General features: G+C 51.9%; 1 protein-coding gene across 1 annotated transcript in view; it reads right to left on the bottom strand.

The window, feature by feature from the left end:
* Window positions 1–283: 283 nt before the first annotated feature.
* The window catches only part of CACNG2 (calcium voltage-gated channel auxiliary subunit gamma 2), a gene marked incomplete at both ends in the record, with an annotated part of 119087 nt that continues 96611 nt past the window's right edge, over window positions 284–22759 (bottom strand). Inside the window, 3 exons of the mRNA XM_082665132.1 lie at window positions 284–819; window positions 2297–2437; window positions 16486–16569. Of these exons, the coding sequence (XP_082521258.1) occupies window positions 284–819; window positions 2297–2437; window positions 16486–16569 (761 nt within the window). The remainder of the gene's footprint in view (window positions 820–2296; window positions 2438–16485; window positions 16570–22759) is intronic.

The following is a 22759-nucleotide window of genomic DNA, read 5'->3' on the forward strand; positions in this document are numbered from 1 at the left end:
TTTTGCTTCTTTGTTCCTCTTATATGTTGTTCTTTTTTTTTTTAAATTTACTTATGTTTTTCTCTTTTTTTGTTGTTTTTGCTTTTGGAAGGTTTGTCCCCCGTGGATGGTTTCGCTTCCTCCCCCTCACCCCCCCACCCCATGGCCCACCCCGCAGGCCGCGCCCCGCCTCCCGGCTCTGTCCGGGACCCTGGCGGCGGCGACGGCGACGGCGACGGCGGCGGCGGCGACGGCGACGGCGGCGGCGGCGGCGGCGGCGGCGCAGGCGAGGCCCGCGGGAGCTTCATACGGGGGTGGTCCGGCGGTTGGCTGCGTTGGAGTGGAGAGAGTCTTTGTTCTCCTTCTGGATACAGTTGTGAACTTGGAGGAAGCTGTTATCCCTGTCGGAGTTGTAGGTGGCGGTGGGCGTGGTGGCGGCCTTCAGGGGGTCCCTGCTGAGGGTGTACATGGAGATCTCCGTGGACGGCAGGGTGTTGAAGCCCTTGATGCCCGCGGGGGAGGCGTCCCTGGAGTGAGAGGGCTCGCTGGAGCGGGAGCTGGAGCGGCTGCGGCGCTGGTAGCGGTAGCGGTAACTGGGGATGCGGGTGATGGCGGAGGCCTGGAGGTAGTCCGTGGCGCGGGCCGTGGCCCGCAGCTGTTTGTGCCGGTCGATAAACATGTGCACGGCCAGCACCCCGACCATCTCGGCGATGATGAAGGACAGGGCTCCGAAATAGAAGGACCAGCCGTACGAGTAGCTATTCTTTTTGGAGTCGCTCTTGGAAGGGTCTCCGGCATTGGCAGATATGTACACTATGATGCCAATGATGTTACTCAGACCTGCGGGCAGAGGGTGGGCGCGGGCGGAGAGGGAAGCAGAGGGAAGGATCGTTAGTTTCCAAGGAGGATGCCAGGCCCCGGGCAGGATGAGGGGACGGGGAATTGCTGGAGGGTCTTTTCCTGGTCCAGCGTTTTCATGGAGAACGGATGCGCCGGTCTAGAAGCGTGTTGCAAGCAAGCACCACCTTACTATCCTATTATTCCATTTGGAGAGAGCTGCAAAGGGAAGAGCTAATGGAAACAGAGCTATGGGAAGAAGGGAAAGAAGCAAGGGGCATCCTACAATGTATTGAGTAGTAATAATAATAATATTGTTTATTGAGCACTTACTACCTGCCTTCACTGCTGAGTGCTTTTCAAGGGGTTTGCAGATGAGGAAACAGATTGCAGAGAGGTTAAGTAACTTGCTCAAGGCTGCACAGGGATTTGAAGCTGGTGTAGCAGGGGGTTAAGACTGGCTCCTAGAGCCAGACTGCCTGGATGCAAAGCCTCTGGCAGAGGAACCGGGGTCTGAATTTCCATATCTGTACTGACGAACCTAGTTGCAGGGCAGGAATAAAGAGGTAGACATAGAGAATGGACTTGAGGACACGGGTTGGGAGGGCGAAGCTGGGGCGAGGTGAGAGTAGCATCGACATATATACACTACCGAATGTAGAATAGTTGGCTGGTGGGAAGCAGCAGCATAGCACAGGGAAATCGGCTCGGTGCTTTGCGATGACCTAGAGGGGTGGGAGAGGGAGGATGGCAGGGAGGATCAAGAGGGAGGGGATATGGGGACATGTGTGTGCATATGACTGATTTGCTTTGTTGTGCAATAGAAATTAATGCAGTACTGTGAAGCAATTATACTCCAATAAAGATCTATTAAAAAAATAATAGGACTTACTCCTGTCGGGTCACGGGGAGGATTAATACATGTGAATACATGTGAGTTGATGCATGTGAGTTCATAGACATGAAAGCTGTTAAGTCTGCACGTGGTAGGTGCTGCTTAAACGTTAGTCTTTCTTATTAAATGGCTCATACTACAGCCCATGTTCTTTTTCTGGCATCTGAAGCCAATGTGACTTGTCACATAACTGGGTTGAGAAATGTGGTTTTGGGTGCCTGCCTGCTCCCACCTGGGTAGGACAGTGAGGGGAGAGGGCAAGTGAGGATAGGCCTAGTGTCCTGAGAGGATCCTGGGATTGGGGCCTTTTTCCAGGAGGTGGGAGAAAGATGCATCGTTGGGCTAAAGGACAGAGTCTGGGGATGGTCCTGGAGGACTCAGTGGCGGGGCTCGGGCATTGCGTTGGGGCGGGAGCCCCAGCACAACTTGTCTTCCTTGCGACTCAGCCTGTTGCAAGGCCTGGAAATTCCTCTCTGCTCTCCCCTCCTCTCTCTGCCAGGTCCTCCCAGCCACTGGGCACCCAACCTCAACCTTCTCCCCACTGGTGGGCCTGGACTCTGGCCCACCTGGCTCAGCAGCTGTTACCTGCAGACACAAAGAAGATGCCGGCACTCAGGATGATGTTGTGTCGAGTCTTGTAGAACTCGCTGGCTGCGATGCAGAGTCCACCCATGAAGAGCAGAATCACACTCAGGATGGGGAAGATGCTCGAGGCCCTCACAGCCCCTGGAGAACACGGAGGGTGGGGGAGAGAGAACGGCAAGGCTATGACACAGGGGTTGGGGGGGAGGACACAGGAGGGAGGAGAGAGAGCAGTCTACAGGAGCCGGCTGGGGGGTGGGTTATGGACACAGGACCAGAGTGGAGGTTGTTTCGCAGTCCTAGAGAGGGAGGGAGAGGGAGCAATACACTGTCTAGCTCACAGCCCTTCAGGGATGCTCCACTTCCTCAAGGATCAAACCCCAGCGCTTCGTGAGCCCCACAGGGCCCCGTGGGACTTGGTCTCTGCCCATCCCCACATTCCCTCTCATCCAGCCATGGCAAACTTCCCATGACTCATTAATGCACGTTTCTTACTTTTGACATACTGAGCTTTCTTCCTAGAATGTCTTTCCTGCTCTTTTTCACTCAGCAAACTTCTATTCATCCATCAAAACCCAGCTCAAAAGTACCCCCCCACACACAAAGCATTTTCTGACTTCCTTAGGCAAAGTTATTAGCTCTCTCCTCTGCACGTTGGGGCACTTGGGGCACATGGAAAGGCAGTGTGTTTTAGTGGTTGGATGCTGGCTTTAGTGTTTATTAGCTGGATAAGTTTGGGTAAGTCATCTCACCTTTGTGCCTTAATTTCCTCACCTGTAAAATAGGGATGGTGATAGTGCCCGCCTCCTAAGATTGCTGTGAGGATTAAATGAGTTAATTCTGATAAAGTACTTAGATAAGTCTCTGAAGGAACATAGTAAACATTTGATAAATGATAGTTATTATAGTAAATATTTGCTTATATATATATGTGTCCACCATAGGTCGTGGGTTCCCATGAGAGCCAGGATGTAGCTGTTTTTTCAGTTCTCTCTCTTCATTTGTTCTGTCCCCACCACCTAATTCAAAGCCAAAGACACAGTAAGCCTCTGATACAAGCTCGCCTTGTGAATAAACACGGAGAGGTGGTCCAGGAAGAGGAAGAAGCTGACACATTGCAAAGAAAGAAAAGCAAAAGCAAAAGCAAATTAAAAAACCCTTCAGGATAAGTTAAGAAGGAAGGGCTAACAGGCAGGAGAAGAAAATATTTTAATGAATATTTTACTCCTGCATGTGGGAGGATGAGAGTGCAGAGGGGCACAGACGGCTGAGGGCAAAGGGAAGGCGGCAGGGGGTGTATAGTGGGGGGACAGTGTCTGAAAGGGGACCCAGAGGGGTGGAGTCCTCTACAAAGTGTGTTTGGAAAGTAAAATATTTTTTTCTATCCAGATTCAAATAGGCAGAGAGTGATCTCAGGGCTCTTGACTCCCTGTCCTAGGAGCTATGGACAGGTAGGAGACAGAGGTGTCTGGAGGCTAGTGTAAGGAAAGGGATGCTTTCTTGACATGTTTGGGTGGCTTGAATGGTAACCTAGGAAGTTGAGTTCTTTTAGACAGAGGGCCCTTTGGCTCGGCCCAGAGGTTGGCTGAGGGTCTGTGTTTTGGAGGGGAAGTGCCCCTCCCAGTGCCCCACCCCTGTTCCTTTTGGTGGCAGTGTGGCCACGAAGGATATGTGAAGAAGAGAATTTTTCTATATAGCACTTGAAGAATTTTTCTAAGAGTTTCAGGCAGTTTGCGGTGACGTGTGATGTAAGACCCTTCTCTCCCCCCTGGATCTTCTTCAGTAAGGCTACCCTGCAAGTGATGCTCCTGGATGAGTGGATTGCTTTGGGGGGCCTTGCAGAAGGGTGGAGTTCTGTATCCGGCAGGGGGGACCTGAGCTGCCCATATAGAAGCAGTGGCGAGAGGGTGGAGGACAACTGTGTTACTCGGCAATCTAGTACCCCTCTCCCACTGCAGGCGAGGACGGTGCTGCCTCCTTCCCAGACCCGAGTGGATGTTCTCTTCCTGCAAGTCATTTCTGAGATAACAAGCTGTATCCCCAACCTGATCCCCCAGCCCACACACCCCCGCACAGACACGCATGCTCAGACGTGCACACTCATAGCTACCTGGATGTCATAAGCACGCGGAGACGGTAAGAACGTATTGAAGACCCAGAGCACAAGAGATAGTATTGGTGAAGCACCCACACCATGTTGGGTCTGATGTGCACGTTATAATTTAATCCTTGTAACACCCCTGCAGGGTGTATTTTTTGCCACAATTTACAGGTGAGAAAACCGAGTTTCAGAGAGGTGAAGTAACCTGCTCAAAGCCACCCAGCTAGTAAGTCAGGATTCAAGCCCAGATCAGCCCAACTCTTGGACTACCCTGGACTCTCCCTCTGGGGCTTTCAAAGAGCCTGGGAAGCATGCAGGGTCCAGAAATTGGGGTTCTGGTCTCAGCTCTGCCACTCACTTGCTGTGGGGCTGAGATAAGTACCTTGCCCTCTCTGGTTTCCCCATGTGTAAAATGGGTGTGGACTGTTAGCCGATTTCTAATGCTTTTGCCCTCTCCACGTGGATATGATTTCTGACTGAACCAGAAAGGGGGACGACAGCATAAAGAAAGAAAGAGAGACTGGTGTGACTTCCAAGGGGCAGTGGTGGCCGCTCAGATGAGCGAGGCAGATGAAGTTCTCTGACCTTCTCCCTCCAAGAAAGCAGGTTCTTCCTGCCCACAGTATGCTGCATTTGGCAGACTGGGACTGCATCCTCAGAGCTCATGCCTCACAGCAGCCCTGGGCCTGACGTTTCCAGTTCAGTCTGGTCTGCTGTGGGAGCCTGGATGTCCCAACTCAGCCTTCCTGCTGGCAGAGAAAGGGAGCGCCAGCTGTGGAGGGAGATGAGAAACTCGTGTGTGTGTGTGTGTGTGTGTGTGTGTGTGTGTGTGTGTGTGTGTGTGTGTGTGTGTGTGAGATAAAGAGCGGGGAGGCTGGAGGGAGAGGTCTGTTGTATTTCAGCCAGCAGAGAGCAATGTGGAGAAAACAGGACCACTTCACAAGGTAGCAAAGCAGCTTATGATATGGCGACAAGCAGGCAACACAAACAGAAGCCTCTTCATTCCGGCAGAGCCAGCCCAGACACTAGCCTCCCTTGGAAGACGCCTCTTTGCCCAGAAAAAAGGTGACAGGGGAAGCTGGTAAACAGCGCCAAGCCTAGGAAGGCCGAAGTCCGCAGGACCCAGATTCAGGCTGGCAGGAAGCTGGTTTGGAGCAGGCAGGGACCCCTCCACTGAAACAATCTCTCGAAAGAGGTCTTTCTGGCTGGGCAATGTCACAGACAGAATGGGGATTTTGGAGTTAAGTCACACCTAACTTGAGATCCTGGCTTTGTCACTTACTAACTGTGTGACCTTGGTCAAGAAATTAACACAACGTTGTAAATCAACTATACTTCAATAAAATTGAAAAAAGAAGAATCTGCATTTTAACAAGATCCTGGTAACAAGACTTGTATGTGTCTGAAAGTTTGAGATGCACTATTGTAAGGATTAAATTGGATAATTTCTGTATTGTTTCTGATGCTAGGCGGGCAGTAAAAGGTAGCAAGTTTTGTTATTTCTAATGTCCTTTCCCCTTCATGCCAGACACAACTTCGCCACAAATTGTCCTGACTTCCCGCTAAGGCTGGGGTGGTCTTACCGCTAAAAATCTATCGTGAGGGGCAGAAAATAGCTCATTTATTCAATGCACAAATATTTATCGATCCCCTATGAGCAAGCGTATGGAACTACGTAACACCTACTGACATTTCTGCGGCTTCCTATGTGCCAGGCCCTGTGCTAAGTGCCTTCCATGGATGAACCCACTTAAACCTCCTACCAACCCCATGAGCCATGGGCCTTGGCTCAAAGGAGGTTACAAATACCTAAAGCAGGCACTGGTAAACTTTTTCCGTAAAGGGACACATCGTCAATGTTTCTGGCTTTGCTGGCCGTATGGTCTCTGTTGCAATTCCTCAACTCTGCCCTTATAGCCTGAGAACAGCCGTGGGCAATATGTGAACAAATGAGTGTGGATGTGTTCCAATAAAGCTTTATTTATAGAAGCAGTTTGTAGGCCAGAGTTGGCCTAACCGTTGCAATTTGGCCACCCCGGGCCGAAAGCATAATACACTGTACTGGGGAAAAGCTGTGCGGTTCAGAGTGGGGAGAAGCTTTGCTCTTGACTGAGTGGCCGTCACCATGCCTTGTTCCAGGCTGGGCACAGGAGGCATAGGGGTGCAAAACCAGGCCTGGCCCATATGCCTTTATAGGGCTTACATTCTCATGAAGGAGATACAGCACAGATGAACACGTAATTACCAACCAGGATGAAGTGCTGAGGAAGAAAGGGGCCCATTTGGCACTGTGCAGGCAAGTGACAGGCTAATGTCACCCGTCGATGGCCGATGTTGCCTGAGGCATCAGAGTGTGGCGGGACTGTGTACATATATGAACCCATTGCTTTCATTTACAACTCCACGCAGTTAATTACCCCCATCACACATAGGCTAAAGCTGAGGCTCAGAGAGGTTAAGCCTTCGCTCAAGGCCACACAGCAAGGAAATGGAGGAGCTGGGTTTGTGAACCCAGGGATTCTGACTCTAGGCTCTGGGTGCCTAACCACTGCACCCCCGGCTCTCAGAGCATCCTCTGAACTCACATGGGCAACAGGGAGGGTTTCCCCGAGAGGGGGATGTTGGTGCTGAGATGGATGGATAAGAGAAGCTAACTGGCAGAATAGAGGCAGGGTGTTCTAGGGAGGATGTGGCATGAGCAAGGGCTGGGGGAAGCATGGCTCGTCTGGGGACTTGAAAGGGCTGATCACAAAGAGTTAGTGCGGGGCCTTGGGGAGCTCTGAGGAAGATGAGGCAGACTGGGGCCAGGCCACACAGGAACTCACGGGTTGTCTTTAAAGGATCCGTCTGCCAATGCAGGAGACACGGGTTTGAGCCCTGGTCCGGGAAGCAACTAAGCCTGTGCCCCAAAACTACTGACCCTGCACTCTAGAGCCCGCGAACCACAACTACTGAGCCCACGTGCCACAATTACTGAAGCCCGCATGCCTAGAGCCCGTGCTCCGCAACAAGAGAAGCCACCGCAGTGAGAAGCCCACGCACTGCAACGAAGAGTAGCCCCCGCTCGCTGCAACTAGAGAAAAGCCCGCACACAGCAACGAAGACCCAGTGCAGCCATACATGAATAAATAAATAAATACATACATACATTTATAAAGGCCTTAAAGCCGACAGGGCTGTCATGATCTGATGTGCATTTTAATAAGCAAATGAATATGTCAATCCCAATCTCTCAATTTATCCACCTTCCTTACCCCCTGGAAACCATAAGTTTGTTCTCTACATCTGTAACTCTATTTCTGTTTTGTAGATAAGTTCATCTGTACCCTTTTTTTAGATTCCACATATAAGCGATATCATATGAGGTTTGTCTTTCTCTGACTTACTTCACTCAGTATTAGAATAGATAACTAATAAGGACCTACTGTATAGAACAGGGAACTCTACTCAATACTCTGTAATGGCCTATCTGGGAAAAGGATCTGAAAAAGAGTGGCTATATGTATATATATAACAGATTCACTTTGCTGTACATCTGACACTAACGCAACATTGTAAATCAACTCTACTCCAATAAAAATTAAAACAAACAAAGCAAATGAATTAAGAAGTGGTCCAGGGTAGCCACAGGGCACCAGGAGGAGGTTATTGCTGCTGACCAGGAGATGGTGGTACTTGGACCAGGTGGGTACAAAGGGTGTGGGCAGAGGTGGCTGGGTTTGAGGGATGTTTAGGAGTGATGAGTGGATATGGGTGGAGAAGAGGGTGGTGTTGAGGATAACTTCTGGGTCTCAGGTCTGCTGGCTGGCTGGATACAGCCACTTATGCAACTGGGAGAGGATCAAGCCTAAGGGGTGAGGGGAGGGAAATCAAGGTGTGGTTTGGGGCACGCGGAGTCTGAGGTGTTGTGCGGAGGGACAGTCGAATGTGTGAGATTGGGAAGTGGAGGTGCACTCTGGGCTGAAGCTGTAATCAGGGGTGTCACAGACACAGACGTGAGCACAGCAGTGTTTGAGCTTGGAAGGGTACAAGGGTTCACCGTGAGGCTTGGGGAGCCCCAGTGTTTAGTGGTGACACAAGTCATCCCACCCACTGCTCACACACTACAGCCAAATTCTGTAGACAAATCATTTCGTGATCCAGTGCCCTGTGGGCCTGGCCCCTATGGTGTCCTGCTGTGGTGGGCACAGCTGGAGGACAGGCAGACAGCTGCACACGGGGGCCCCGCTTCCTCACTCAGTGTGGCGGGGGTGGAGAGAGGTGGGCAGACCTCTTCCTGGGGCCCACTCTTTGCCTGGCCCGTCCTGGGGTCTGAGTGTGGGCTTTCCCTTCTTTGGATCTCAGGTCTGGCTCAGATGAGGTTGGACCAGATGACGCCTAAGGTTGCATCCATCCCTCGTGGTCCTGTGCCCCCCAGACCTCTGCTTAGGAACCACTCAGCCAGGCTGGCCAGGTGCTGGTCATGCCTTTGATCAAAATAGTTGCCATGATCAGGTATACAGAAGGCAGGCTCCTTATTTTCTGGGCACATTTAACTTTATGCCTGTTATTCCATTTGGAATTTGATCCATTCTAATGGGATAGAATCGCAGATGTGCTGGGGTTGGGAGGAGCTTCTGGGCTCTGGGGTATCTCTCGCCCTCTCCTCCTGAATGCTGTGAAAAGGGATAGACTGCCGTAAATGCATGCAAGAGTGAGTGTGAGAAAGTGTGAGTGTGAGAGAGAGTGATGGGAGAGAGAGGAGGAGAGGAGGGGAAAGGCAGGGGGAGGGAGAGAGGGAAGGAGGCAGAGCTGCCCAGAGTGGTGGTTAGGAGCGTGGGCTCCTGATGTGCACCACTTACGGTCCCATGCTGTTCCCCCACTGGCTGTGTGGCCTCTGTGCCTCTCCTTTCTCATCTGTATAATGGGGACACCAACAATACCCACCTCCTAGGGGTGTTGTGAGATGAATGAAGGTGACGTATCAAGTGTCAGGCCAGGCACACACATAGTCAAGTGTCCCATGAACCTTTGTGATATCTATTGACACAGGAAAGGGATTTTGGAGTCCAGCAAGCTTCCTCTGGGAGCACCACCTGTGCAGGTGCCGGATGCTTTCCCACTTCCTGTGGTCTCTGGGGTGGGTGATCAGCTGCATGTGCTCAGGAGAGACGGCCTGAGCGCATCTCACTTGCTGCATTGCCCGCCACCCCCCTGAGCCTCAGTGCTCTCCTCTGCGGCAGGGCAACGACCAGCACACCCAGCTCCCAGGGCAGCAATGAGGGGTGTTGAGTCAATGCATCTGAGGCTATTAGAACAGTGCCTGGTACCCACTAGCAACAGGAGAAGTTAGTTCTCACACAGCAGAGCGTATCATTGCTGCTTCTCATGGGCCTGGGGTTACCTCCACTGAGGTTTACTAAAGTGCAGGTTGCGGAGTCAGCGTGGTGGTTGCTGGATCCAGCACTTAAATAAATGGACCAGGACAGAAGAGAAACTGTCTCTGCGGGCGGAGGGCGCGAAGGGGAGGCGCCGTTCGAGAAGCGTTCGCTCTGGTTGCATGGATGTGAGTTAGTACGATTTATAGCTTAGATGTTCCCTGACTGCAGGATGTGGTCACACCCACTGTGGTGATCTCTGGAAGGAATGTCCCTCACGACAGTTTTGCTGGAAGGGGCTTCAGGTCCGGGGCAGAGGACAGGAGCACGCAGCCTGGAAAACCATCACGGAGGCAGATGGCATCCCAGAAAGTGTGCTGGGCTGGGGTAAGTCACTTTCCCTCTCTGGATCTCGGTTTTTTCCTCATCTGTAAAATGGGAGGATGGGGCTGGGTGACCCTCGGGGCATGTCTATCTCCAGTATTTCCGGAGCTGCAAGGATGTCTCCCTGAACTTCTAAACTCTAGTGGGAAGGAGGGGGTGGTGGACTTCCCTCAGTGCTCCCCTGGGGCAGCTGGGGAGCCCTAACAAAGCACCTCCGTAACCCTTGTCTCAGTGTATCCTCAGAGCCCCCTGGTGGACTGGTATTCATCGAGGCTCAGAGAAGTTGAGTAACTGATCCAAGGCCACAGAGCAGAGCTCACCTCGTATTCAGGACCTTTCACTCCAAGTCCCAAGCTCAGACCTTGACTCCTGGTATCCCTCTCACCTCCCACCTAGGAACCCGCTGTGTGCCTGGTGGTACTGGCAGAGGGGAGTGGAGAAGGGGGAACAGGGAGGAGGGGGTTCTCTGAGGCTGGGAAGGGTGGCTTTGGCTCAGCTTGAGACCCTCCATCCGCCTCAGTCCTCATTCTGGGGAGAGGGTGAACGTTCCAGGTGGCTCTAGTGAGGGTGGTCCCTCACTCATTGACTCAGCAAACATCTCCCGGGCCTGACTGGGGGCAGGCCCTGTGCTGGCCGGGGTGGGAGCAGACTCCCTATCTGCAGCTACCCCCTGCAGTGTCCTCAAGCTGTTCACCACCCAGTGGGAAAGAAGAGTCTGTAACAGAAGTCGTAACACGCAGGCTGGAAAACAGAGCGGTCACCTCCCTGCGACCCAGCCTTCTCGACATTCCCAGCCTCAGAGAAGGGTAGCACTGCCCACTGTCTCCCAGGCAGGATGCCTAGATGTCATCTTTTTTTTTTTTTTTTGGTACACGGGCCTCTCGCTGTTGTGGCCTCCCCCGTTGCGGAGCACAGGCTCCGGACGCGCAGGCTCAGCGGCCATGGCTCACGGGCCCAGCCGCTCCGCGGCATGTGGGATCTTCCCGGACCGGGGCACAAACCCGTGTCCCCTGCATCGGCAGGCGGACTCTCAACCACTGCGCCACCAGGGAAGCCCCCCTAGATGTCATCTTGCGTCCTCTTTCTCTCACCTCCCCCCACGCAGGCTGTCAGTAACACCTGCCGGCCTCACAACCCGCCCCCTTCTCATCTACCTCCCCGACTTCCACCCTGGTCTGAGCACCTGTGTTTCGAGCCTGGATTCTGGCCGTAACCTCCTACTGGTCTCTCTGTTTCTGCTGGGACCCCATAGTCAGTTCTACAGCAGAAGCAGAGCGGTGCTGTTAGCGTGGATGTCAGTCCTCGCCTCTCTGCTCAGAACCTTTTCGTGCTCCAGTCTCAGAGTAAAGCCGACACCCACAAGTCCTGACCTGGCTTCCCACCCACTGCTCACACCCTCTGCCTCGCCGCATGCCAGCCTCAGACACTTTGTACTGGCTGTTCCCTCTGCCTGGAACCCTCTTCTCAGGGCATCTGCAGGACCAGACACGCTCCCTCACTGCCTTCAGGTCTCTGTTCAAACGTTACCTCCCCAGTGGACCTCTCTGACCACTGTACTGAAAACTCTCGCACTCCCTCTCTCCTTAATCTTTATCCTTCCTACTTTTCACTGTGTAACATACCGACAATAATGGCTAACGCCTCCTGAATGCTTACTGTGCTCTGGGCTGGAGGGAAGAGCTGTCTTACACTGACTCACTCAAGCCTCATTACAACCCTGCGAGCATACGGATGAACATCCCATCGGGAGGAGTCTGAGTACCGGGGGAGTTAATTGAGAAGTGGCAGAGCTGGATTTGAACCCAGGCAGTGTGTGCTAAAGCCCGCCGTCACATTCTCCTGTCTCCTACTGGTGGTAAAGTTCTGTAAATTTACCCCCAAATAATCCTCAGGGTCCTACCTGCCTGGGCCGCTTTCCACCTCCCTTACAAATGGCCCCTCTGTCTCCCTTACAGGTGTCCGCTCCTGACCCACGGCTGCCCCCAGGGAACTCTCCTCCTGCCTGTTCTTGATCTCAGGGGGTCAGTGACTCTGGGAAGATGTCAGCTCCCAGTTCAAGCGTAATCAGGTGAGATGTCTCCTGAGGGGGAGGAATAGGCCCTGTCCAGAGCCCTCCCTCCCTTCCCCCTTCTGTCCACTTCTGGCTTTGGAAAAAGAGTAGTTGGCATGGCAAGGCCCTGATACTACAGCTCTGGTGTGTGTGTGTGTGTGTGTGTGTGTGTGTGTACATGAACGTGCGACCTATCGGGGCCAACCCCTCTCCTCCCCCTGGGCAGAGTGTGTCAGGGACAGTAGCCGTTGCTGGGAGAGCTTCACCCCACCCTGCAGTTAGGGGCCACACTACAGGGATTTTGAGGTCTTGCACACAGTAGGTGCTTAAGACATGATTGTGGAAGGAAACTGAATTCTTCTGAATCTTCTTCCCCACTCCAAACCACATTGGGACAGCTGGGAAATACCACACACACACACACCACGAAGAGACCCATGCGCACGCAAGTAGACACATGCAACCACACAGGCGCTTACATTTAGATTGATAGCCACTCACGCATGGACGTGCAGGCATCAAAACACACGGAACACAGTACAGACTCATGCTCTTGTGCACAAGACACAGACACACCGACACTCCCTGAGCGTCATAGGAAGTCACACCCTGGTCACCACTGCCTCTGCGCTTCACCAGCTTGAGGTAAGGAGCTTTGGTAAGGAGGGAGGGGGCTAGGGAGGAACCACACACCGCAGACCCAGCCGCTGGCCCTGCAGAGCTGCCTGGGAAAAACAGGCTGGTCACCTTTCCTTTGTGGGTAAGGTAGCAATAGGTGGGCAAGGCTTGTATCGGCCACATCTTCTTGGGGCCAGAGGTCCAGTGGCCCAGAGTGATGATTGGAACCGGCTAGAGCTGTTCCTCCCTGGACACTGCAGCTCAGGAGAAGCTGTGGACCTCCTCAAATACTCATGGAGACTGGGGAGTAAGAGCGCGCATGCGTTCATTCAGTCATTCATTTGTCCCATCAGATGTTAATTCGGCGCCTTCCTTCTGCCCCATCCTCCAAAAGGCACTGGACTTGCCTGAAGCTTGGCCTGCTGGCTTGAGAGCAAGTGAGCCCCACTTTCTCTGCCAGCCCAGGAGATAAGCTCTGCGCTCCTGGCCAGCCACGCCCTCCTAGCATTCTCCCTCCTCCCTCTCTGCTCCAGATCCCGCATCCAGCTGGTGGATCGTGGATGGCAGGGGTTAACCAGGCCCCCTCGCTGGCCACCCCTCCTCATCTTCCTCCCTGGGGCCTCCTCCTTTGCCTCTAAGCCTTGGAGTCTGAGGCTCAGTTCCTGCACCTCTTCTCTCTCTGCACCACTCCCTTGGGGCCTTCATCGAGTCTCACGCCTCGAAATATCATCCCCATGCTGACAGCTCTTAGACTCCTGTCTCGGGCCAGGACACCTCCCCGTGGGCCTCTGTAACTTAATGTGGCCGGTCCTGAGCTTCCATCCTTCCCCATCCCAACCTGCCCCCTCCACGGACACACACCTTGGAGTCATCCTTGATTCCTTCCTGTCCCTGGAAATCCACATGCCGCCTTTCAGAAAATCCTGTATGCATACCCTTGGGAATACTTTCAGGCTCTGACCCCTTCCCACCTCCTTCACTGCCACCACCTTGGTTCAACCTGCTGTCGTCTCTTGTCTGGATGATTGTAACAGGTTCCTTGCTTTTTGCTTCTTTCCTTCACCAGAATGTAACCCTCACAAAGGCTCTGACTTTCTTTGTTTTGTTCACCTTTGGGTCCCCATACCATCAACAGTGTCCTGTACATGGTGAGTGGTAGTGAATGTCTCCTGAGTGAATGAATGAATGAATGAATGCTTCTAGAGTCCAAGTCTCTGCATTGGTGCCACCTTCCTTAGGGAACCCTTCTGGAATGATCGCCTCCAGTCTGGGTTGGGGCCAGGCTCCCTCAGCACCCCACACTGCCTTCTATCCCTGCCTGAGGCGTCTCTGTTAGGTTCATGGGTCTGTCCAGCCTTCGTGGCAGGTGTGCTGTAGGTTTAACAGGCCAGAACTGGAAGCTGACTCAGGCCCCGCCCACCCGGGTGCAGCTCCACCCACCTCCCTGGGCCAAAGGCACGCCCATCTCCAGGAGAAGCTCCGCCCACCTCATTGGGCCAGCGATCCTCCTAGAAGAACGACCTCTGTCTTCTAGCTTCTCTAGCCAATCAGGTTACAGCTTAATGGAGGATGATGGGAACTCACATCTTCCGACTTTAAAAAGTCACTTTTGTTGTCTAGCCCCAGACTGGCATATTACAGATCAAGGGTCAGCAAACTCTGCCAGGTGAGGCCTGCTGCCTGTTTTTGTAAATGAAGTTAAGTTTCAATGGAGCAAGCACAGCCGCGCTCGTGTGCTCCTGTATTTGCTTTTGTGCTGCAAGGTCAGCTATGAGTAGTTGGGACAGAGACTGTATGGCCCACAAAGCCTGGCATATTTACTATCTGTCCCTTTACAGAAAAAGTGTGCCAATCTCTGTTACAGATGCTCAAAAAATATGGTTGGATTAAGTCAATTCAAGTCAGACCCTCGGAAACCTGCGCTGCTAATGTACGTTCAAGTCTTCTGTCCAGAGACACCAAAATGAACCAAACACTCTAAGCAATTCTCTCTTTAAAATTAGGGAAATGGAGGTATAGGATAGGTAGGAATAGCCACTGAAGAATCCTATATCTTTCTTTTGTTTAACAAATAGCATTTATTGAGAACCTACTATATTCCAAGAGCTGTTCCAGACAGAGCAAAGAATGAGACAAGGGTCCTGTCCCAACAAGCGCTTGGCATCTGGATGGTAAAGCATCACACCCTCACTGTGTCCAGCCAGTGCAGCTTTGGGTGCTGGCTCTGCTGTGTCCCTCCTTCCACCTCTGCCCTCGGGTGTGTCTCTGCCAGCCCCCGCATCCCAAGTCCAGCTGTTCTCAGAGGGTCCTCCCGCCAGGCTGTGCTCTACCTGCAGCCACGGACTGTGTCTTACTCATTCCTCTGGATCGCCACAGCGCTGAGTACGGCCTCTGACATACAGAAGGTGCTCAGTCTGCCTTAATGCCACCACCAGGCTCCTTTGAGAGCCCCAGACCTGGTAATGGGGATGACGACCTAATGACCCTTTAGGAATTCCATCTAAGAGCAGCATCTATGCAGGAATTCATAAGGGGAAAGGATGAGCTTTGTAAGATATTTCCCCCCTTTAAAAAGAAAGCTATAAATGACGTGATGTTTCTTTCCCTTCTCTTCCCAGCTGCCTGGCTGGCTTCGTGCTCCATGGGCTTGCAGTGAAACCCAGATTTCAGGCTGATCTGAGAGCTGGGTTTGATGTGAGGGGTAATTATTGAAAGCGACAGGGGTGATCCATATAATAAAATGCCCCCTATATTTTTCATAAAAGTGATGCAAGGGTAATACTAACCGATGCTATGGGGGGATGGGAGGGAGGCTTTGGCCCAGGAAGGGCACCTGGGAGCAGAAGGGGACGGGCAATGCTCCTGGGAGGAGAGTAAACTCCCTCAGGAAGTGCTGCCTGAGAGCCTGGAGCAGAGCTTTCAACCTCGTCTGCTCGGGGCGGCTTTGCTGTACCAGGTATCAAGGACCCTTAGCCCATCTCCTGGAAATCCTTTTCTCCCAGAACATTTTGCCTTGTTAGTTTTTGCTGATTCTTGAGAGATTTCCTTTGGGTCTCAAAATACTTTCTCTTGATAATATGTCTCAGGTGGATTTAAGATCACAGCTATTACATCAGGATTTAACTTTGACTTGACTTGTGGGGAAAGAAAAAAAATCTCATTGTTTCAGTAGAAGTTCCAGTCTGGCACCGCCTGATAAGTTTCTTCATTGGGTTATTCAAGAAATAGCTACTGAGTGCTTTCTACATGCTGGGCCCTGGGCTGGGAATACAATCATGAACGAGATAGGTAGAGTCTATCAGAGTCCTAGTGGAGTTGGCAGCACTGCGAGGGAGCTGGTTGGTCAAATAGACAAGGACCCCACAGCGTGATAAAGGTGCTAGGCTCTGGGAACCCCTTCAAGGGCATGGAGGACTTCTTGGAGGAGGTGATGTTTCAGCTGAAACCTGGAAGATGAGTAGGAACTTTCCGACAAAGAGGGGAGAGAAGGGCGTTGCAGGCAGAGGGAAACGGCATGCATGAAGATTTGGCCACTGGGCAGGAGGGGAGGAGGGAGGCTTAGCTTTTTCCTGCCCTCTGTGGTGACAGGGACCTCTAGATAGTCCTGGCCTTTGACTCTCGAAGGATGGAAGGGCAGGACCCACCACGAGGAAGGAGATAAAAAAAAATTGCATGCACTCACGGAGGAAATATTCTGCTGTGTCAGCTTCGTAATCTGCATCCTCTGGGAAGTGATCAATTTGCTTGCAGAGACCTTTGAAGTTCCCTGGAAAACAAGGGAAGAAAGAGCTCGTAAGACATCCTAGGCTCCGGGGATTGAGAGCCCACCGGCCTCTTCCAGACTTCTCGCTCTTCTGAAACTGGCTCAGCCCTCTCCCTCATCCCCGGAGGAAGGTATCGCTTTGTCTGTTTGGACATCTGTCTGGTGAATCAAAACACACACACCTGCGGTGCTGTGGAGAGGATCTAAGGCTTAAGACTTCAAAACCCAGCCTTCCATCTCTGCATCGAGGCTTCTGAGGATTAGCTGAGGCGTGGCGGGCAGTGGAGGTTTGAATCTGTGCTGGGGACTGCCACGGAGGAAGCTGGTGAATGTCAATACACCTGCCTCTGCGCCCCAGCCCGGCTGGGAGTCACCTCACGTCTTACACGCGAGAAAGCAGATCGCTTTCCAAAGAAGGCCGACCCCAGACGGGGCTGGAGAACATTCCCACAGACCTTTAGATGAGATTGCAAAGCATTTTCTCACTGGCAGTTACATAGAATTCACTATATGAAGCCCCTGAAAGTTCTGAAATACCCCTAGGGTTGAGCCCCCCAAGGGGGCTGGGCCCTCTACCAGGCTCTTGGACTAGGACCCAACCTGTGAGAGGGGTATTAGCATCCCCATTTCACAGATGAAGAAACTGAAGCTCAGGGAGGCTAAACGACTGAATACGTACTCATGGCCAGGAAATGATGGAATAAGGGCTCAAACAAAGACCTTTCGGCGCTAAACATCTCCTTGGTGATTGCTGAGAAAGTGAGAGCTGGCTCAGATGAAAACCCCTAGCCCAGTGTCCAGCGGGCCCCCAGCAGTGATCCCTAAATGAATGAGTGAACTATTGAATGCGATCTTCATAAAAACTCATGTGGAGACTAGAATTACAAGCATGGCTGCTTCATGACACCAGAGACTTTGTCTGTTTTATTTGCGTTGTATCCCCAACACCAGCATAGACACTTAAATTTCTCTGAATGACTGAACCCTCGAAGCTGTGCAGGGAGATATGGCAACCGCGGGTGAGAGGCAGGCTTTGCGGCTGGACTGCCCTGGCCTTGGGTCTGACTCAGCTTCACGGAGACGCCACACCTCAGTTTTCTCAGAGGAAAGTGGAGATCAGAGCAATTCTTCCTTCACAATTGTCATGGGGATTACACGAGTTGACATGTCGAAAGCGCTCAGGGCGGTACCTGGCACGTTAGTAAATGTACTGGGGGTATTGACGTGAGAGAGATATGAACCTTGACTACATTTAGCCCCTGACATTCAGGATTTTCCTGTGACGGTAGCTAATGTAACCTAATTAATACAGTCCCCAATACGTGTTAGCAATTTCTTTTCTTATTACAGGATATTGAATATAGTTCCATGTGCTATGCAGACCTTGTTGTCCATCCATTCTATATATAATAGCTTGCATCTGCTAATTCCATCGCTCCCCCATACACCCTCCCCCTTGGCAACCACAAATCTGTTCTCTGTGTCTGTGAGTCTGTTTCTACTTTGTGGATAAGTTCATTTATGTGATATTTTAGATTCCACATATAAGTGATATCATATGGCATTTGGCTTTCTTTTTGACTTCCTTCACTTAGTATGATAATCTCTCGGTCCATCCATGTTGCTGCAGATGGCATTATTTCATTCTTTTTTATGGCTGAGTAGTATTCCATTGTATAAAGAAGTTTTATTATTATTATTTTCAATTTTATTTATTTATTTATTTTTGGCTACGTTGGGTCTTCGTTGCTGCGTGCAGGCTTTCTCTAGTTGCGGCGAGTGGGGGCTACTCTTCGTTGCGGTGCGCGGGCTTCTCATTGTGGTGGCTCCTCTTGTTGCGGAGCATGGGCTCTAGGTGTGCGGGCTTCAGTAGCTGTGGCTCACGGGCTCAGTAGTTGTGGCTCACGGGCTTATTTGCTCCGCGGCATGTGGGATCTTCCTGGACCAGGTCTCGAACCCATGTTCCCTGCATTGGCAGGCGGATTCTTAACCACTGCGCCTCCAGGGAAGTTCCTCTCCGGAGTGCCCGAAAGCCACAGACCTCTCATTTTCAGGAACGACTTCCAGCCCGCTGGCACGGATCTTAACGCTCCCGCCCTCACCCGACGGAGCAGTTTCTTTTCTTATAGGATCCTGAGCCTTGTAGCCCATGGAGTAGGTTTTATCATGTACTGTAGAAATTATTTAGGAATTTTAAGGCATTAGTACACAGACCTGTGCATACCACATATAGCTGTATACATAGGATACAGGTGTGCTTATATAACTAAGTACTTTAGGTATTTCTTGCTGTTATCATGTTACGTAGGTAATTCTATACTACATATTACAGAGAAGATGGTTGATCCTTACTCTCCAACCCCCCCCTTAACTGTCTCTGTACCAAATTCGCTTCCTTTCCCAACTTTTGCAAGAAAAACAGTTCCCCAGAGCATAACGGAACTTCGGGTAGCTTCACTGCAGCTTTGTGGGATCCGAAGAGCACAACGTTTCACTCCAGATGCTCCCACCAGGGCAGGCGTCTTCTAAGTGTGGTGGGCAGTCTCTTCTCTTGCTCAGCACCCTCCCCACCCCATACCTTGCTGTCTCCCCCTCCTCTGTTGTCCTGACCACGTCCCACGCTGCTCTCGGCATCTTGCTGCATTAACCGGAGGCCTCCCGCGCCCCCTACTAGCTCATCCTCCATCCAGCCACACACTCTTCTCTCCTGAGAAGAGTCTTTGTACCCGCTGCTAAGAGGATAACATAGCCTCCCCATTGTTAAAAGTACAAATCAGTGTATTTACAAAGCACTTTGCAGAGCACTTTCATTTTCTCTCAATTCAGTCTGACAAATATTTCGTCAGTGCCAACTTGGTGCCAGGCGTCTTTACGAGGAATCCGTACGGGAGGGGAGGTGCGGAGAACGGTACTGACGTGCCCCGAGGCTCCTAAAAAATTGGGGGCAGTGTTCAACCCCCAACCAAGGGATCACAGGTGGAGCCCCCACGTCTGTCTTCTAAGGGTCCCACCCTTCAGGCTGGGGGACCACACCTGCACCTTCTCCCCACGCAGCCTGGCTGTCCCGCTGCCCCAGCCCGTGCCTCTGTCAGCCTTGGACCGTTGGGTCCTAGCATGATGCCTAGCGCAGGAGACGCACTCCAGAGATGCTTGTTGAGAGGCTGTGTCAAATAATCAGCAGCCAGACCTCTCCGGACCTGGGAATCCAGCTGCTTGTTTGATGTCTCCTGGTGGATGTTTTAAAAGCACCGTACACTCAGCAGGTCCAGACTGGAACTCATGATCTGTCCCTCAAGCCTGGTCTTCTGGAGGCACCAGCTAGGTCAGCCAATGCCTCTTCATCGCTCCCTTGTGAAAACTGAGCCTAGCCATCATCGCCGACATCTCCTCCTATTCCCTGCAGGCTCCATTCATCACGACGTCCTGTCTGTATTTGCTCTCAGTATCTCTCAAACCCATCGATTCCTTTCCAACAATAGTGACACCCACTGCCAGGTGGGTGCTTGCTTCCCTGGATGACTGGGGTAGCCTCCCCACTGGTCATTTTGTACCCACTGTTATCCGTCTCTACAGAGTAATCATAGTGAACCTTTGAAAATGCAAATCTGTTCAAGCCACATCCAGTTTGAAACACTCAACAGCTTCTCGATGCTCTTAGGGAAAAGCTCAACATCTTTAACAGGGTCTGACCCGGACTTCTGTCTGGTCTCACCTCCCTCTTGGTGCATGTGTCATCTCTGCTTTCTTCCTGCCATGCTTGCTCCTACCACAGGGCCTTTGCACACGCTGGTCTACCTTCCTGTGCCCCCATCATATCCTTTGCTGTCCCTCTCTCAACCTTCTTTGGCCCTCCTGCACTGTGCTAGTGGGGTGTCTGCCACTATGCTGGCTGCTCTGTGTTGGAGGGAGGTGTTAAGGCATGAATGATGCTGGTGGGAATGTTCTGGTAGAGAGGGAAGAATTGATAACCGAGGGAGGGGATGGGGCAACGCAGGAGCAATGTGAGAGGGGATGAGGTCTGGGACACAAGTGCAAGGTTGGCCTTATATGGACGATGGTGTGTCCACCGCACCCGGAGGGAAGGGGCATCTGTGGGTACAGATGCAGGGGATGAGTAGGCATGGTGGGAGCTTGTGACACTTCTCTTCTGGTTGCTTTTCTTGATGAAATGGGAAGCATGCTCATCAACTGAGGATGATGAAGGGGAGGAAGGGTTGGAGATTTGAGGGAAGTGGAAAGTGAAATTTTTCTCCATGAGAGTGGGAGAGGGAATGGGCCAGGCTTGAGACATGAAGTGTGGATGTTGGTGGCTTGAAGGTCCCTCTTGAGATTCTGTGGTTTCTCTGAACACATTTAGTATGTGGCTGCAGTCTAGCTGGAGAGTTGCCTTTAACCAGGATGAGAGTCAGTGAGATGAACACAAGAAGGTGAGGGGAGAAAGGCAGTGATTCTGAAGATGGATCAGGCCCTAAGCTGGTAAAGGGGACAGTGAAAAGGTGGTGGGATCAATGTACTGGAAACGTAAGGTGAGGGTCAAGGGATGGTGGCGGGAGTGAGCTGGAAGGGTGGGGCATGGGAGTCAGAGAGCAGATGCAAAAGACTGAGATTGTGGAAGGGGCGTGGTTATTGGTAACGTCAGGGTCAATGATAAGACCATGAACCGGGTGGCTCAAGTCGGGTGGAGGTAGGGATGCCATTCAAAGTATTTAGCAAAGCTCATACAAATTAATATAGAAGACAAAACGAAATAACTTTTGTACATAAAATAAAACTAAATGTTTGCTTTTATTTCCTACATACATCAATTACATATTATAAAACTGCTTACCAAGTTAAATGTTGACGTGCAAATGATTCATCAAATTATTCTAATGAACCCCAAATCAGTGGTTGGTTTTTAGAAATTATTGGTGTGATCTTTTGATGAGGAGGCTCTTACAAGCTAAATGATGGCCTTGTCTGGACGGAGATTTGACACAGGGAACCATACCAGATGCTTCTGGCCCTTCTCTGTTAGAGGAAGAGTCATCCTGTCTCTGTGATATAGAATTTTCTCCTAACCCGCCTGATGCAGTTCAGTTGGGGACTTCTCTGAGAAAATAGCCCTCTGTCCTGGAAAGTGGCAGAGCTGGGAGTGGTAGAGTGGGCGTGGTGGTGGAGGTGAGAAGGACGGAAACCTCAAGAGGCAGTGCTCTTGTGGGCAGTGGGGTGAGCACAGCCCGGTCCTGCCACTCAGGATCCTTCGAAGGTTCTGTTGTTCTTGAGTCCTTGCATACCCCCTGCAGAGCCAGATATACCGGGGCCTGTAGAGGCACAGAGCTCACCCTTCATCCATCCTTGGGGAGTGGGGAGAGGCCATGGGCCTCAGTCCCAGCCCCTTCCTTCTCTGCCTGTCACAACCCTGCTCAGCCCTCTTCCCCATACTTGGTGGGGCTGATTGATGCTGTGGGGTTTCAGTATTAAACAAGCAATGATGCAGGACTTGTAAGGGCTGGCTGAGCGAGGGGGAGAGGCCAGGTACTGCGAGGACTCTCTGCCTGCTTGTGAAATCTCCCAGAGGACCACAGAAGTAGCACTAGGGAATGAGGCAGCAAGTGTCTCAAAGAATGGGTGGGGGGAATGCCCGGGAGGCAAAGAATAGAGGCGAGGGGGAGTCAGGGTAGAGAAGGCTGGGATGAATTTCAGGGAGAAAGGATTTTAGGAGAGAGGCCGGGAGATGGAAACAGCAGGGAGGGTCCCACCACCCTCAGGCCCAGGGCTGTGGGTGATAAAACACCCCCGTGTGGGGGATGGCAGGGGGTGGTGTCCTCAGGGGAGGACAGGTTTCCATCAGAGCAAGAAGAGAAGAGATTGAGAACATGGGGGATTTTGCCGACATCAGGACAAAATTCCAGAAATCCCAGAGCAAGGATTTGTGGGGCTGGGGGAGTTGGTGATTGGGTTAGAACTCTGAGGGATGAATGGTTGGTAGTGAGGAAAGACCCAGATAACCTGGAACTCAGGCTATGGCAGGATTGGTCCCAATGGTCTCTAGGTTGACGGTGATGATGAGGTTGTGAGTGTCAGCTGGAAGCATACGGGGTCTCCAGGAGCACTTGGGGCTCTGTGGCCCAGGACTCAGTCTGACTAAGGTGGTGCTACCAGTAGCACCCCATCACTTTTGGTGGAATTTAAGTTTGGTAGAACATCTGTG

The sequence above is a fragment of the Grampus griseus genome (assembly GCF_964374135.1).
Source record: "Grampus griseus genome assembly, chromosome: 11".
NCBI lineage: Eukaryota > Metazoa > Chordata > Mammalia > Artiodactyla > Delphinidae > Grampus > Grampus griseus.